At 45.0% G+C, this 17,414-nt stretch overlaps 1 protein-coding gene across 2 annotated transcripts in view; it reads left to right on the top strand.

Moving 5' to 3' along the window:
• Positions 1-17,414, top strand: part of LOC115187791 (protein tyrosine phosphatase type IVA 3) — a 66,186-nt gene that overhangs the window by 26,327 nt on the left and 22,445 nt on the right. Inside the window, exons 1-3 of one of the 2 annotated variants that reach the window (XM_029746826.1) lie at positions 7,496-7,750; positions 12,994-13,725; positions 15,852-15,944. In XM_029746826.1, coding sequence (XP_029602686.1) covers positions 13,627-13,725; positions 15,852-15,944 — 192 coding nt within the window. In that variant the 5' untranslated portion in view covers positions 7,496-7,750; positions 12,994-13,626. Of the gene's footprint in view, positions 1-7,495; positions 7,751-12,993; positions 13,726-15,851; positions 15,945-17,414 lie in introns of those variants that run through there. The other variant, XM_029746828.1, reaches the window with a different exon arrangement.

Raw genomic sequence — 17,414 nt, 5'->3', positions numbered from 1 at the left:
AATGGTTGAGATAATGCCGGGAGAGTGCAAAGCTGTCATCAAGGCAAAGGGTGGTTACTTTGAAGAATCTCATGATTCTCATAATACATGATTCCATGTATTATTATTCTACAATGTAGAAAATAGTAAAAATAAAGAAAAACCCTTGAATGAGTAGGTGTGTCCAAACTTTTGACTGGTACTGTATGGTGAGCATGAATCTGAATAAAATCTCAGTATCGAATTGCAATCCATATAGAATCAGCACCTCCGTATTGTGATCGTGAGGTCCCTGGCAATTCCCAAACCTAGTTACTTCCTTCACCACGGTGATTAATGTAGAGACTGATCATTAGAACTAGGGGTCCCTACCGTATAGCCTGCATCATGAGCTGTATCAATACAGTAACATTATGTCACTCAATGTCTTTCATGTTGTTTACAACAAGTCATCAGTGTTTGACTCCCTATCTCTAAACATAGCTAATGTCTCTAACTCTGAATGAACGGCTATGAAAAGCCAACTGACATTTACTCCTGAGGTGCTGACCTGTTGCACCCTCGACATCCACTGTGATTATTATTATTTGACCATGCTGGTCATCTATGAACATTTGAACATCTTGGCCATGTTCTGTTATAATCTCCACCCGGCACAGCCAGAAGAGGACTGGCCTCCCCTCAGACCCTGGTTCCTCTCTAGGTTTCTTCCTAGGTTCCTGCCTTTCTAGGGAGTTTTTCCTAGCCACCATGCTTCTACACCTGCATTGCTTGCTGTTTGGGGTTTTAGGCTGGGTTTCTGTACAGCACTTTGTGACATCGGCTGATGTAAAATGGGATTTATAAATACATTTGATTGATTGACCTGTTATGCTCTCTGTGATCTCTGTTGTCTACCCAGTGTAGTCATGTGATCGTCCATTCCAGCCACATAATCATCCAATTAACGTCCTCAGAGGCCAGCCCAAGCCTTCTGAAGACTTCTCAGAATGATGCTCTGGCCTCTGTGGCCTGGCTGCTAGGATACCGTGTGAACATGTTTACCAGTCATCTAGTCAGTCTGCGTGACAACACCAGCGGAGAAGTTTAGCCTCACCACCGAGCACTCTAGTTGTTGTGGATATCTGCCCCATACTGCTGTTTGAGTTGTTCATCACTGACTCTAAAGTAGTGGACCTACAACACCTAGGCCTGAATAGCTCTTTATGATAAATCTTGTGTTTACTAAGTCAACCCTGAGGTCAATTTGAGCCCTCAAACTGCTAAGCTTAATTGGTTTTTAATCCTAGCTTGTTGTGGTTGACAGTCAATATAGTAGCTAATAAGCTTGGCCAAGCTACATCCTTTACTGAGCCACGGCATGACTTCATAACCCAAGTATAAAACCAACAACAAACAGAAAAGGCTTGCCCTCCTCCAGGATCATTGGCCACTATATTTAGGCCTATCCAGAGACAGAGCTGTTCAGTCTAGTTTTGTAACACCCTGGCCCTGTGTATGAAGGAGTAGACTGTGTGTACGGGTGAGAAGCCATTAAGGAGAGTGGAGAGATAAGCCATTGTGGAGAGAGATAAGTTAGGCTATGAGGAATTGTTGTTCTGTTGTCTGCTATGTGTTGCTGTGTCTATAGTATCCTGATTCATTTAGTCAGTTATCAAGTGCTAGTTTTAATGGAAGCTGAAGACTTACAAACCAACTTCCCAAACCTCAAATCCAGGTCTGGTCTGTTTGGTCTGCATCTCTTGAAGCATTGGCTGCTCGGCACTCTGGGTTTAAAACTCTGTGTACCTGCTCCTCAAAGGAGGAAGGACCATAGCTTGGTCCCTGCTACAAACATCTAGCTGGTCTCTAAGGTCTTAGGTTTGGGTCTCGTGTTTGGGCTGGTGAGAGTGTCACTGTGGTGTGTGATGATGTGTTTGGGGTTTGTGAGCACGTCACTGTGATGTTTGGGCCGATGAGAGTGTGTGTGTGTGTGTGACTCCATATGAGTAATCATATACATGATATCTGGTCCTCTGGCAAGGCTCAGACATGTGTACATCCCAAATGACACCCTATTCCCTTTATAGTGCACTACTTTTGACCAGGGCCCGTCATAGTGGATAGGGTGCTATTTGGTAAGCAACCTTTGGTCCAGTTTGAGCTACTCAGCAGGGCATCCTACCTCTTGATAGGCTGAAATGGTTTTACTCCACAGGAGGCCCTGTAAATCTCCCTCCTATTTAGAACAACAACAGCCCTGATATATATTATAGGCTGCTGTGTTCAGGTGAGACCGGAATAGACACATAACAACATTAGATAAAGGAGTGGTGTCTGGCTAGGCTACAGTAAGGCTGTTATTAGAACAGTGATCCTGGACTGGAGCATGGTATACCGGTGATGTAGCTAGCTAGCCTGATCCTTGACTGGACCATGGTATACCGGTGATGTAGCTAGCTAGCCTGATCCTGGACTGGACCATGGTATACCGGTGATGTAGCTAGCTAGCCTGATCCTGGACTGGAACATGGTATACTGGTGATGTAGCTAGCTAACCTGATCCTGGACTGGAGCATGGTATACTGGTGATGTAGCTAGCTAACCTGATCCTGGACTGGAGCATGGTATACTGGTGATGTAGCTAGCTAGCCTGATCCTGGACTGGAGCATGGTATACTGGTGATGTAGCTAGCTAGTCTGATCCTGGACTGGAGCATGGTATACCGGTGATGTAGCTAGCTAGCCCGATCCTGGACTGGAGCATGGTATACTGGTGATGTAGCTAGCTAGCCTGATCCTGGACTGGAGCATGGTATACTGGTGATGTAGCTAGCTAACCTGATCCTGGACTGGAGCATGGTATACTGGTGATGTAGCTAGCTAGCCTGATCCTGGACTGGACCATGGTATACTGGTGATGTAGCTAGCTAGCCTGATCCTGGACTGGACCATGGTATGCTGGTGATGTAGCTAGCTAGCCTGATCCTGGACTGGAGCATGGTATACTGGTGATGTAGCTAGCTAGTCTGATCCTGGACTGGACCATGGTATACTGGTGATGTAGCTAGCTAGTCTGATCCTGGACTGGAGCATGGTATACTGGTGATGTAGCTAGCTAGCCTGATCTTGGACTGGACCATGGTATACTGGTGATGTAGCTAGCTAGCCTGATCCTGGACTGGAGGATGGTATACTGGTGATGTAGCTAGCTAGCCTGATCCTGGACTGGAGCATGGTATACTGGTGATGTAGCTAGCTAGTCTGATCCTGGACTGGACCATGGTATACTGGTGATGTAGCTAGCTAGTCTGATCCTGGACTGGAGCATGGTATACCAGTGATGTAGCTAGCTAGCCTGGACTGGAGCATGGTATACTGGTGATGTAGCTAGCTAGTCTGATCCTGGACTGGAGCATGGTATACTGGTGATGTAGCTAGCTAGCCTGATCCTGGACTGGAGCATGGTATACCGGTGATGTAGCTAGCTAGTCTGATCCTGGACTGGACCATGGTATACTGGCGATGTAGCTAGCTAGCCTGATCCTGGACTGGACCATGGTATACTGGTGATGTAGCTAGCTAGCCTGATCCTGGACTGGACCATGGTATACTGGTGATGTAGCTAGCTAGCCTGATCCTGGACTGGAGCATGGTATACCGGTGATGTAGCTAGCTAGCCTGATCCTGGACTGGAGCATGGTATACCGGTGATGTAGCTAGCTAGCCTGATCCTGGACTGGACCATGGTATACCGGTGATGTAGCTAGCTAGCCTGATCCTGGACTGGAGCATGGTATACTGGTGATGTAGCTAGCTAGCCTGATCCTGGACTGGAGCATGGTATACTGGTGATGTAGCTAGCTAGCCTGATCCTGGACTGGAGCATGGTATACTGGTGATGTAGCTAGCTAGTCTGATCCTGGACTGGAGCATGGTATACTGGTGATGTAGCTAGCTAGCCTGATCCTGGACTGGAGCATGGTATACTGGTGATGTAGCTAGCTAGCCCGATCCTGGACTGGAGCATGGTATACTGGTGATGTAGCTAGCTAGCCTGATCCTGGACTGGAGCATGGTATACTGGTGATGTAGCTAGCTAACCTGATCCTGGACTGGAGCATGGTATACTGGTGATGTAGCTAGCTAGCCTGATCCTGGACTGGAGCATGGTATACTGGTGATGTAGCTAGCTAACCTGATCCTGGACTGGAGCATGGTATACTGGTGATGTAGCTAGCTAGCCTGAGCCAAGGACTATTGTTAGTAGTACTCCAACAGTCTGGAGTATTCGTGACAAATAACGCACCCAAAGTCTGATAAAAATCCTAAGTGGTGGAGCAGGGAGTTGTAACAGCGGCAATGCAGAGTATGTGAGTGGAGCTGGAGAGAGGATCGGAGCATGCCCAATTTAACTGGAGCACGGAGCAACTTTCCCAAAGGCTGGAGCGTCGGCCTTTCACCCGCTCCAATATCGCTCAGTAACGCTCACTTCACCAGCTCAGGGCATGCCTGGCCCAGCATGCATTTGTAGCCTACTTGTGTGCTGCTATAGCCCCTTGCTTTAGCCACTGTCATGGAGTTCAGTAAATATTTTCATTATGAAACTGATAAAACACACAGGTGTTAAATCAAGGTGACTTATAAAGATGAAGAGGACCAAGAGCAGGAGAGGGAGTGTGATGTAATGTCCACAACTAAAGAATCATTGTAGAATCTGAAAAATCACCTTACCTAAATGCATGATGGGGTACTTACTACATACAGTACTACAGTTTCAAAACATCTATTCAAAGGCACTGTAGATTGAGCCTTATAAGGCATTCTTTGTTTAATTTGTATTTAATTCTAAGTAAGTCACAGCCTATATGTGCAATTTCTAGACTATAATGATTTAATCCAACTAAATGTTGTTTAAATGCTGAGCGCTCTATGTCTCTGCCTCTCTACCAGCCTAGTGTGTCACCCTCACTAATGTTCCACAATGGATTTATTTGTAGGCTATAGCCTTGTAATAATAGTCTAATAATGTAGCTTAAATAATACATTGTTCTGTCTTAGGCCACCTGTCTGGCTACTGACCTTTTTACCGTGTTTATATGGTGTTTAATACGACACACAGCCTGTTTCAAATGACCAGCGCCTCTTAGTCACCTTTTACATGTTTAAATGATTTACATTCAAATTATATGGTTTGGTTTCAATACTTCAAAACCAAACGGTAGGTCCAGGTAGTCACAAAAATAGATGGGTGTTGGTTAAATTGTGTTTATTTTTATCTTTTATGAATAGAGCGAATTTGGAGCAGCTGTTTTTTTTATTTCCTGTGAGCGAGGAGCGTTTTCTAGCGGAGCGGTTAGAAAGGACGTGGAGCGTCGGCGCCCGTGAGCGACGAGCGGGATTTCCGACCACTCAGCTCCCCTCACACACTCTGCAGCAGTGACAATGAAACAGCCCATCAGTAACACTGCTTCATTGCTGCAGATAGAAGTCTGACTCATGTGTGATGTTATTGAGCCAGTCAGTAGCTGTAGTCCTTTCATTCCCCACCTGACCCACAGTCACACTGGTTGAGTCCCAAATGGCACCCCATTCCCTATATAGTGCACTACTTTTGACCAGACCCGATAGGGAGTAGGGTGCCATTTGGGACTATATCCACAGTTAATGCTCTTATAGGAATGGCTGACCTGTGGGCTCCATTAAAGTCCTTGGCTGGCGTGCTGGCAGCTACACAGAAATAGCCCGTCAAGCCCCTTTGTTCAGCCGCCACAGTTTTCTGTCAGCTAGCTAGCTCCACTATGGGTTTGATTGACAGCTGAAGAGAGATGTTCCATGGTGGTACATGTTTCTGTGTACTAGCAGTTAAGGGAAAGGGGAGAGAACAGAGTGGATGGTGGTACATGTTTCTGTATACTAGCAGTTAAGGGAAAGGGGTGAGAACAGAGTAGATGGTGGTACATGTTTCTGTGTACTAGCAGTTAAGGGAAAGGGGAGAGAACAGAGTAGATGGTGGTGCATGTTTCTGTGTACTAGCAGTTAAGGGAAAGGGGAGAGAACAGAGTAGATGGTGGTACATGTTTCTGTGTACTAGCAGTTAAGGGAAAGGGGAGAGAACAGAGTAGATGGTGGTACATGTTTCTGTGTACTAGCAGTTAAGGGAAAGGGGAGAGAACAGAGTAGATGGTGGTGCATGTTTCTGTGTACTAGCAGTTAAGGGAAAGGGGAGAGAACAGAGTAGATGGTGGTACATGTTTCTGTGTACTAGCAGTTAAGGGAAAGGGGAGAGAACAGAGTAGATGGTGGTACATGTTTCTGTGTACTAGCAGTTAAGGGAAAGGGGAGAGAACAGAGTAGATGGTGGTACATGTTTCTGTGTACTAGCAGTTAAGGGAAAGGGGAGAGAACAAAGTGAAGTTGATTAGGTTTATGGATTGTTCTGACTCCTGGGGGTGACTGTTAAATATAGTGAAGTTGGTTAGGTTTCTAGGTTATGGGTTGTTCTGACTCCTGGGGGTGACTGTTAAATATAGTGAAGTTGGTTAGGTTTCTAGGTTATGGGTTGTTCTGACTCCTGGGGGTGACTGTTAAATATAGTGAAGTTGGTTAGGTTTCTAGGTTATGGGTTGTTCTGACTCCTGGGGGTGACTGTTAAATATAGTGAAGTTGGTTAGGTTTCTAGGTTATGGGTTGTTCTGACTCCTGGGGGTTACTGTTAAATATAGTGAAGTTGGTTAGGTTTCTAGGTTATGGGTTGTTCTGACTCCTGGGGGTGACTGTTAAATATAGTGAAGTTGGTTAGGTTTCTAGGTTATGGGTTGTTCTGACTCCTGGGGGTGACTGTTAAATATAGTGAAGTTGGTTAGGTTTCTAGGTTATGGGTTGTTCTGACTCCTGGGGGTGACTGTTAAATATAGTGAAGTTGGTTAGGTTTCTAGGTTATGGGTTGTTCTGACTCCTGGGGGTGACTGTTAAAAATAGTGAAGTTGGTTAGGTTTCTAGGTTATGGGTTGTTCTGACTCCTGGGGGTGACTGTTAAATATAGTGAAGTTGGTTAGGTTTCTAGGTTATGGGTTGTTCTGACTCCTGGGGGTTACTGTTAAATATAGTGAAGTTGGTTAGGTTTCTAGGTTATGGGTTGTTCTGACTCCTGGGGGTTACTGTTAAATATAGTGAAGTTGGTTAGGTTTCTAGGTTATGGGTTGTTCTGACTCCTGGGGGTGACTGTTAAATATAGTGAAGTTGGTTAGGTTTCTAGGTTATGGGTTGTTCTGACTCCTGGGGGTGACTGTTAACCTAGAAACCTAACCAACTTCACTATATTTAACAGTCACCCCCAGGAGTCAGAACAACCCATAACCTAGAAACCTAACCAACTTCACTATATTTAACTCTCATTTGTTTGTGACATTAGCAGTTGAGTGCTGTCAGTGTCATATGACAAACCTGGGCAGCCTCGACTGGTTCAGAACAGAGATGAGAGCGCCTGGGGGAGGGACCGCAGGAGGAGCGGCGTAGTGAAGATTTATTTGCCTAGATTACTATAAGCTTTCTCACGGGTCTGTGCAGTGTGGATCGACACTCAGTGTGTGAAGGGGAAGCTCTGCATAGTAACAGGTTGGAGAGATTCCTTGGAGGACCTGGGTTTTGATGAGCTTGATCAAACTGGTGGTGACGGAGGAATGAAATGCTTCTTGGGCTTTAGCTGTGAGGAAGGAATCTAAAGAAGACTGCTTGTTGTTTCTCTTCTTGTCTGTTTGAGGATGTTTTCTTGTCAAAGAAGTTGGCTCAGGTGAGCAGTACAATACGGTGGCTTCTCTGAGTGGTAGTTTTACTCTGGACTTTTACTTTCACATACAGTTGACTTCAACAGTTGTATTTTGTACTTCACAGTTGGCTACTATGTGTTCAGTTTGAAGGAGGTAGTGAGGGAAGTTATTTTGGTAAGGAGATAGCGTAATAATAACTGTAAAGCTGAAGCCCCCATAGAGGGTGTCCAATTACTGTCAGTGTGTCCGCTTTACCTCAATTAGGCAGCAACCTCATCCTTATTACCTTTAAACGGTAGGCTACAACCTATAACATTATGACAGACAACACTACACTACTAGGTTACAGTATGTCTCAAGATGGGAAAACAACACTACTAGGTTACAGTATGTCTCTGCAGGTAAAACAACACTACTAGGTTACAGTATGTCTCTGCAGGTGAAACAACACTACTAGGTTACAGTATGTCTCTGCAGGTAAAACAACACTACTAGGTTACAGTATGTCTCTACAGGTAAAACAACACTACTAGGTTACAGTATGTCTCTGCAGGTAAAACAACACTACTAGGTTACAGTATGTCTCTGCAGGTAAAACAACACTACTAGGTTACAGTATGTCTCTACAGGTAAAACAACACTACTAGGTTACAGTATGTCTCTGCAGGTGAAACAACACTACTAGGTTACAGTATGTCTCTGCAGGTAAAACAACACTACTAGGTTACAGTATGTCTCTACAGGTAAAACAACACTACTAGGTTACAGTATGTCTCTGCAGGTAAAACAACACTACTAGGTTACAGTATGTCTCTACAGGTAAAACAACACTACTAGGTTACAGTATGTCTCTGCAGGTAAAACAACACTACTAGGTTACAGTATGTCTCTACAGGTAAAACAACACTACTAGGTTACAGTATGTCTCTACAGGTAAAACAACACTACTAGGTTACAGTATGTCTCTACAGGTAAAACAACACTACTAGGTTACAGTATGTCTCTACAGGTAAAACAACACTACTAGGTTACAGTATGTCTCTGCAGGTAAAACAACACTACTAGGTTACAGTATGTCTCAAGATGGGAAAACAACACTACTAGGTTACAGTATGTCTCTGCAGGTAAAACAACACTACTAGGTTACAGTATGTCTCTGCAGGTGAAACAACACTACTAGGTTACAGTATGTCTCTACAGGTAAAACAACACTACTAGGTTACAGTATGTCTCTACAGGTAAAACAACACTACTAGGTTACAGTATGTCTCTGCAGGTAAAACAACACTACTAGGTTACAGTATGTCTCTGCAGGTAAAACAACACTACTAGGTTACAGTATGTCTCTACAGGTAAAACAACACTACTAGGTTACAGTATGTCTCTGCAGGTAAAACAACACTACTAGGTTACAGTATGTCTCTGCAGGTAAAACAACACTACTAGGTTACAGTATGTCTCTGCAGGTGAAACAACACTACTAGGTTACAGTATGTCTCTACAGGTAAAACAACACTACTAGGTTACAGTATGTCTCTGCAGGTAAAACAACACTACTAGGTTACAGTATGTCTCTGCAGGTAAAACAACACTACTAGGTTACAGTATGTCTCTGCAGGTAAAACAACACTACTAGGTTACAGTATGTCTCTGCAGGTAAAACAACACTACTAGGTTACAGTATGTCTCTACAGGTAAAACAACACTACTAGGTTACAGTATGTCTCTGCAGGTAAAACAACACTACTAGGTTACAGTATGTCTCTGCAGGTAAAACAACACTACTAGGTTACAGTATGTCTCTGCAGGTAAAACAACACTACTAGGTTACAGTATGTCTCTGCAGGTAAAACAACACTACTAGGTTACAGTATGTCTCTACAGGTAAAACAACACTACTAGGTTACAGTATGTCTCTACAGGTAAAACAACACTACTAGGTTACAGTATGTCTCTACAGGTAAAACAACACTACTAGGTTACAGTATGTCTCTGCAGGTAAAACAACACTACTAGGTTACAGTATGTCTCTGCAGGTGAAACAACACTACTAGGTTACAGTATGTCTCTACAGGTAAAACAACACTACTAGGTTACAGTATGTCTCTGCAGGTAAAACAACACTACTAGGTTACAGTATGTCTCTGCAGGTAAAACAACACTACTAGGTTACAGTATGTCTCTGCAGGTAAAACAACACTACTAGGTTACAGTATGTCTCTGCAGGTAAAACAACACTACTAGGTTACAGTATGTCTCTACAGGTAAAACAACACTACTAGGTTACAGTATGTCTCTGCAGGTAAAACAACACTACTAGGTTACAGTATGTCTCTGCAGGTAAAACAACACTACTAGGTTACAGTATGTCTCTGCAGGTAAAACAACACTACTAGGTTACAGTATGTCTCTACAGGTAAAACAACACTACTAGGTTACAGTATGTCTCTACAGGTAAAACAACACTACTAGGTTACAGTATGTCTCTACAGGTAAAACAACACTACTAGGTTACAGTATGTCTCTACAGGTAAAACAACACTACTAGGTTACAGTATGTCTCTGCAGGTAAAACAACACTACTAGGTTACAGTATGTCTCTGCAGGTAAAACAACACTACTAGGTTACAGTATGTCTCTACAGGTAAAACAACACTACTAGGTTACAGTATGTCTCTGCAGGTAAAACAACACTACTAGGTTACAGTATGTCTCTACAGGTAAAACAACACTACTAGGTTACAGTATGTCTCTACAGGTAAAACAACACTACTAGGTTACAGTATGTCTCTGCAGGTAAAACAACACTACTAGGTTACAGTATGTCTCTGCAGGTAAAACAACACTACTAGGTTACAGTATGTCTCTGCAGGTGAAACAACACTACTAGGTTACAGTATGTCTCTACAGGTAAAACAACACTACTAGGTTACAGTATGTCTCTGCAGGTGAAACAACACTACTAGGTTACAGTATGTCTCTGCAGGTAAAACAACACTACTAGGTTACAGTATGTCTCTGCAGGTAAAACAACACTACTAGTATCATCCTGATCAAGATTGTGAATTGTGGTCTAACTGTAGAAATAACTGGAGAAGTGTCCCTACAGCGCTGAAGTAGGAGAAATAACTGGAGAAGTGTCCCTACAGCACTGAAGTAGGAGAAATAACTGGAGAAGTGTCCCTACAGCGCTGAAGTAGGATAAATAACTGGAGAAGTCTCCCTACAGCGCTGAAGTAGGAGAAATAACTGGAGAAGTCTCCCTACAGCGCTGAAGTAGGAGAAATAACTGGAGAAGTCTCCCTACAGTGCTGTGTTTTCCATTTGTGTCCTATGATCTCGAAGTATGCAGTACGTTTAACACATGCTGCTGTGTGTGTTTAAAGTATGGCGCTGTGTGTGGTTAACGTATGGGACTGTGTGTGGTTAATGTATGGCGCTGTGTGTGGTTAGCGTATGGCGCTGTGTGTGGTTAACGTATGCGGCTGTGTGTGGTTAACGTATGGGACTGTGTGTGGTTAACGTATGGGACTGTGTGTGGTTAACGTATGGCGCTGTGTGTGGTTAACGTATGGGACTGTGTGTGGTTAACGTATGGGGCTGTGTGTGGTTAACGTATGGCTCTGTGTGTGGTTAACGTATGGCTCTGTGTGTGGTTAACGTATGGGGCTGTGTGTGGTTAACGTATGGGGCTGTGTGTGGTTAACGTATGGGGCTGTGTGTGGTTAACGTATGGGGCTGTGTGTGGTTAACGTATGGCGCTGTGTGTGGTTAACGTATGGCGCTGTGTGTGGTTAACGTATGGGACTGTGTGTGGTATTTGTGGAGTTGACAGTTCTAGGGTATCAGTTATCCTCACCTAGGCCCAGGGCCTAAAATTAACACCCGCCACCTGGCGAACGTGGGTAGATTTTGGCGTTGGCGGGTAAGAATGTGTAATTCACCAGCTACGTTAGTGCGTGGCAGTACTCCAGGCTCTACAGTGTGGGTATTTCATCAAAATAGTCAAGCATGGGCCCAAGTTAGAGTGATTTCTAGCTAAATAAAAGCTGCAGTAGCTGTTTTCAAAGTATTAATGCCATTTTGTTTCGTATCTGTTAATGCACAAAGAAGCTATAACATTAGGATTCAGATATCAGGCAGCAACACTGCCTGTCTGGGGGCTGTGAGGGCTGAAATATTTGTTTTTAGAAGCAATGGGCACAGGCATAAAAGTTGGTCTAATTTACTCAAGTCTCCTACAGTCATTTCTTGTTTATTTACATTGTTTTGTTCACAAGTTAGGTTACCTTTTCAATGTTTGAGTTTCCTCCCACTTCTAGCAAAAAGAGACATCGTTGGCTCTCTACTAGTGACACACTCACAGGCACAGGTGATGACTTGAGTGGCCCTGTTACCAAGGTAACCTTAAAAGGGCAGCTAAACATTTTTTGTCTGATATTTATGTCAAAAATACTCAGGTCACAGAATATTAAATTAAATCGAGCAATATAACCAATAACTTCTTACTAGTAATACATTTCTTGTTTTAGAAACATTGCTAAGCATGCACATCAGTTTTTTTGTGTTTCTTTATGGTACAAAAAAAATATTTGGGCTGGTAAAAAATCTGATTGGCTGGTAGATTTGTTTTGTATCTACCTGCCACAGTGGCTGGTATACAAACAAGTTAGTTTTAGGCCCTGTCTAGACCTGTCTTTTATCTGTCTGGGTCCTCTCCTTACCCTGTGTGTGTCTGACTGACTGTCTGTCTGACTGACTGACTGTACCGTCTTTTATCTGTCTGGGTCCTCTCCTTACCCTGTGTGTGTCTGACTGACTGTCTGACTGACTGACTGTACCGTCTTTTATCTGTCTGTGTCCTCTCCTTACCCTGTGTGTGTCTGACTGACTGACTGACTGACTGACTGACTGTACCGTCTTTTATCTGTCTGGGTCCTCTTCTTACCTTGTGTGTGTCTGACTGACTGACTGTCTGACTGACTGTACCGTCTTTTATCTGTCTGGGTCCTCTCCTTACCCTGTGTGTGTAGTTTGATAGAATAAAAGTTTACCAAACGCTCTTCAGCCCAGCTTGATCAAAACAGGAAATGATGTCCTGAACTGACTGACTAGGGATAATAGAGAATAGGTAGACTTTCTCTCCCCAAGTGTGTGTGTGTGTGTGTAGGTGTGTAGGTGTGTAGGTGTGTAGGTGTGTAGGTGTGTAGGTGTAGTTTGACTGTTAGTCCCGCTGACTCTCTCTCTCTCCCCTCTGTCTCTGCAGCGCTGCACTCAGGCCGGCCAGTCGTTGATGGAGTTCTTGCAGGGGAGCGGTGACTACTGCCACGCCCAACATCTCAGCGCTTGAGCCCAGGCCCCCCGGGGGAGGATGGCCCTCCTGCCCTGCTGCACCTCCCATCCCTGAATGCCCACAGCCAGGTCGCCCTCTCCACCCAGACCCAGCCACCCCCACACTGACTGTAGACTGACCGTCGGACGGCAGGCCCACTAACTCACCAGATGGGGTAGTGAGTGTCGGGGGCCAAGGGCAGCGTAAGCTAACGGACAGCTACCTCTTCAGCTACCCCCCCCCCCCGGCACCTTACTCTTCACCCTCTCCAAACCCCACTCTATTTCCAGCACCCCAAGACACCCTGGACAGGAGAGACTTGAGAGGACCTTGTAAAGTCCTCCTGAGGTGGGGTGTTGTTGCTGGGGTTTGTTCCTCAGCCTCAGAGAGACTAGCAGGTGTGACCTGCCTGCTTGGCTTCCTGCCTGGCTTCCTGCCTGCTGTGTCAGGACAGTGTACTGTAGCTAGTGGGCTGGGTGCTTCTCTGTCAGGGTGGGTGCGGGCCCCTGGGTCTGGGTCGACGTCGTGGCGTCTTCTCCTGAGAGTGGGATCCTCAGTGTGTCCAGAATGAACCGTCCAGCTCCCCCCGTTGAGGTCTGCTACAAGAACATGAGGTTCCTCATCACACACAACCCCACCAACGCCACCCTCGACACCTTCATCGAGGTGAGACAGAGAGGAACCTTCCACACAACACCACTAACACCACTCTAATCACCTTCATCGAGGTGAGACAGAGAGGAACGTTCCACACAACACCACTAACACCACTCTAATCACCTTCATCGAGGTGAGACAGAGAGGAACGTTCCACACAACACATTACATTTACATTTTAGTCATTTAGCAGACGCTCTTATCCAGAGCGACTTACAGTAGTGAATGCATACATTTTATACAATTTCATACATATCATACATTTTTTTTTTTTTTTTTTTTTTTTTTTTTTTTCTGTGCTGGCCCCCCGTGGGAATCGAACCCACAACCCTGGTGTTGCAAACACCATGCTCTACCAACTGAGCTACAGGGAAGGCTACCTACACCACTAACACCACTCTATTCACCTTCATCGAGGTGAGACAGAGAGGAACCTTCCACACAACACCACTAACACCACTCTAATCACCTTCATCGAGGTGAGACAGAGAGGAACGTTCCACACAACACCACTAACACCACTCTAATCACCTTCATCGAGGTGAGACAGAGAGGAACGTTCCACACAACACCACTAACACCACTCTAATCACCTTCATCGAGGTGAGACAGAGAGGAACGTTCCACACAACACCACTAACACCACTCTAATCACCTTCATCGAGGTGAGACAGAGAGGAACCTTCCACACAACACCACTAACACCACTCTAATCACCTTCATCGAGGTGAGACAGAGAGGAACCTTCCACACAACACCACTAACACCACTCTAATCACCTTCATCGAGGTGAGACAGAGAGGAACCTTCCACACAACACCACTAACACCACTCTAATCACCTTCATCGAGGTGAGACGGAGAGGAACCTTCCACACAACACCACTAACACCACTCTAATCACCTTCATCGAGGTGAGACGGAGAGGAACGTTCCACACAACACCACTAACACCACTCTAATCACCTTCATCGAGGTGAGACAGAGAGGAACGTTCCACACAACACCACTAACACCACTCTATTCACCTTCATCGAGGTGAGACAGAGAGGAACCTTCCACACAACACCACTAACACCACTCTAATCACCTTCATCGAGGTGAGACAGAGAGGAACGTTCCACACAACACCACTAACACCACTCTAATCACCTTCATCGAGGTGAGACAGAGAGGAACCTTCCACACAACACCACTAACACCACTCTAATCACCTTCATCGAGGTGAGACAGAGAGGAACGTTCCACACAACACCACTAACACCACTCTAATCACCTTCATCGAGGTGAGACAGAGAGGAACGTTCCACACAACACCACTAACACCACTCTAATCACCTTCATCGAGGTGAGACAGAGAGGAACGTTCCACACAACACCACTAACACCACTCTAATCACCTTCATCGAGGTGAGACAGAGAGGAACGTTCCACGCAACACCACTAACACCACTCTATTCACCTTCATCGAGGTGAGACAGAGAGGAACCTTCCACACAACACCACTAACACCACTCTAATCACCTTCATCGAGGTGAGACAGAGAGGAACGTTCCACACAACACCACTAACACCACTCTAATCACCTTCATCGAGGTGAGACAGAGAGGAACCTTCCCGAATGTTCTGGCTTTCGGTCGTCTAATCCTGCTGAGTTAGAAGTGGCACCTAGGTAACTGATCTAAAATCAGATTACCCCTCCGGGTTCACACTGCATGCTCTTAGCCCAGGGCTAAGCTTAATGAATTTTCATGTTAGGTGAAAATGGAAATGTCACAACCAATGGAATAATATTTAAATTAGGTGACGATGGAAATCTGTGATTGGCTAATCCTGAAAACTTGTTTCTAAGAACACAGTGTCTCTCAGGGAAAACCCAGAACTGATGCTAGATCAGCGTCTAGGGAAAACTCCTACTCGGTCTGATTGGTATTATATTGATTGATTTATATCAAGTTCCATGGACAGAATGTAGATGGCAGCAACACAGATTTATATCAAGTTCCATGGACAGAATGTAGATGGCAGCAACACAGATTTCTATCAAGCACATTCTAAAGAGAAATGTCAGACAGACCTTTATCAAGATGTTAATTCCCAGAAATCTGGTTTGAATGGTTTCCCTTCCTTTCCTAGGACCTGAAGCAGTATGGTGCAACAACAGTGGTGCGGGTGTGTGAGGTCACCTACGACAAGACACCTCTGGAGAAGGATGGCATCACAGTCATGGTGAGACACACACACACACACACACACACAGGATCTCTCTTCTCTACACTCTCACAAGGGTCCTATTCACTAGGAACCAATCAGAAGCTAAACAGGCTGAAACGAAGGGGGACCTACCTGAATTTGTCAAATGAGAAAAGCTTCTCTTTTTTTTCTGTTGCAAGAAATTTTGCTACGGTGCCAAAAGTTTTGGTACGCTGTGCCTTAATGAATACGACCCTAGTGGTGTTCAGTAGGTACAAAATGAGGTGAAACGCAGCCTGCTGCTACCTGAACTGGTCCATTGAGACTAGTCTACTGCTATCTGAACTGGTCCATTGAGACTAGTCTACTCTACCTGAACTGGTCCATTGAGACTAGTCTACTCTACCTGAACTGGTCCATTGAGACTAGTCTACTGCTACCTGAACTGGTCCATTGAGACTAGTCTACTGCTACCTGAACTGGTCCATTGAGACTAGTCTACTGCTACCTGAACTGGTCCATTGAGACTAGTCTACTGCTACCTGAACTGGTCCATTGAGACTAGTCTACTGCTATCTGAACTGGTCCATTGAGACTAGTCTACTGCTATCTGAACTGGTCCATTGAGACTAGTCTACTGCTATCTGAACTGGTCCATTGAGACTAGTCTACTGCTATCTGAACTGGTCCATTGAGACTAGTCTACTGCTATCTGAACTGGTCCATTGAGACTAGTCTACTGCTATCTGAACTGGTCCATTGAGACTAGTCTACTGCTATCTGAACTGGTCCATTGAGACTAGTCTACTGCTATCTGAACTGGTCCATTGAGACTAGTCTACTGCTACCTGAACTGGTCCATTGAGACTAGTCTACTGGCTTTTGTTTTCCATCTGTTTGAAAACATTTTCTCCAGTATGTTCCTGCTGAGCCAGTTCCCTCTCTCTCTGCCATGTGGAGGATGTCATGATCTCACCCTGCTGCACATGTGTTGGAGTAGAGGAAACACACACACACACACCTGGCTCAGCGTCAGGGTTTACCTCATGGTTTACTCCTCTCTTGTCTCCCAACATCCTCTCACCTCTTCTTCTTCTATCCCCTCTCAGCCCTGGTCTTTCTTTTTCTTCTCTCTCTCTCTCTCTCTCTCTCTGCCTTTCTCCCCTCCTCTCTCTCTCTCTCTCTCTCTCTCTCTCTCTCTCTCTCTCTCTCTCTCTCTCTCTCTCTCTCTCTCTCTCTCTCTCTCTCCTTTCTCTCTCTCTCTCTCCTTTCTCTCTCTCTGAGTTAATAACTTTGTTGGTAGCAGAGAGTACCCTCTCAGAGGAGGGGTAGCATCAGATGAGAAGACTGTAGGGATGTAGAGATACCTAGAGGCCCGGGTTACATAAGGCCTTCAGCTCTCTATTGTGTTATCAGAGTGACACAGTCACACAGAGTCCTCTCTCTTCTCTTCCCTGTGTGAGAGAGAGCCTTGTATCCTGACTGACTGAGTCCTCTCTCTTCTCT

This window comes from Salmo trutta, unplaced genomic scaffold, assembly GCF_901001165.1.
Source record: "Salmo trutta unplaced genomic scaffold, fSalTru1.1, whole genome shotgun sequence".
In the NCBI taxonomy this organism is placed as follows: domain Eukaryota; kingdom Metazoa; phylum Chordata; class Actinopteri; order Salmoniformes; family Salmonidae; genus Salmo; species Salmo trutta.
The sequence above is the reverse complement of the archived record's forward strand: the minus strand, read 5'-3'. Positions and strand labels throughout refer to the sequence as shown.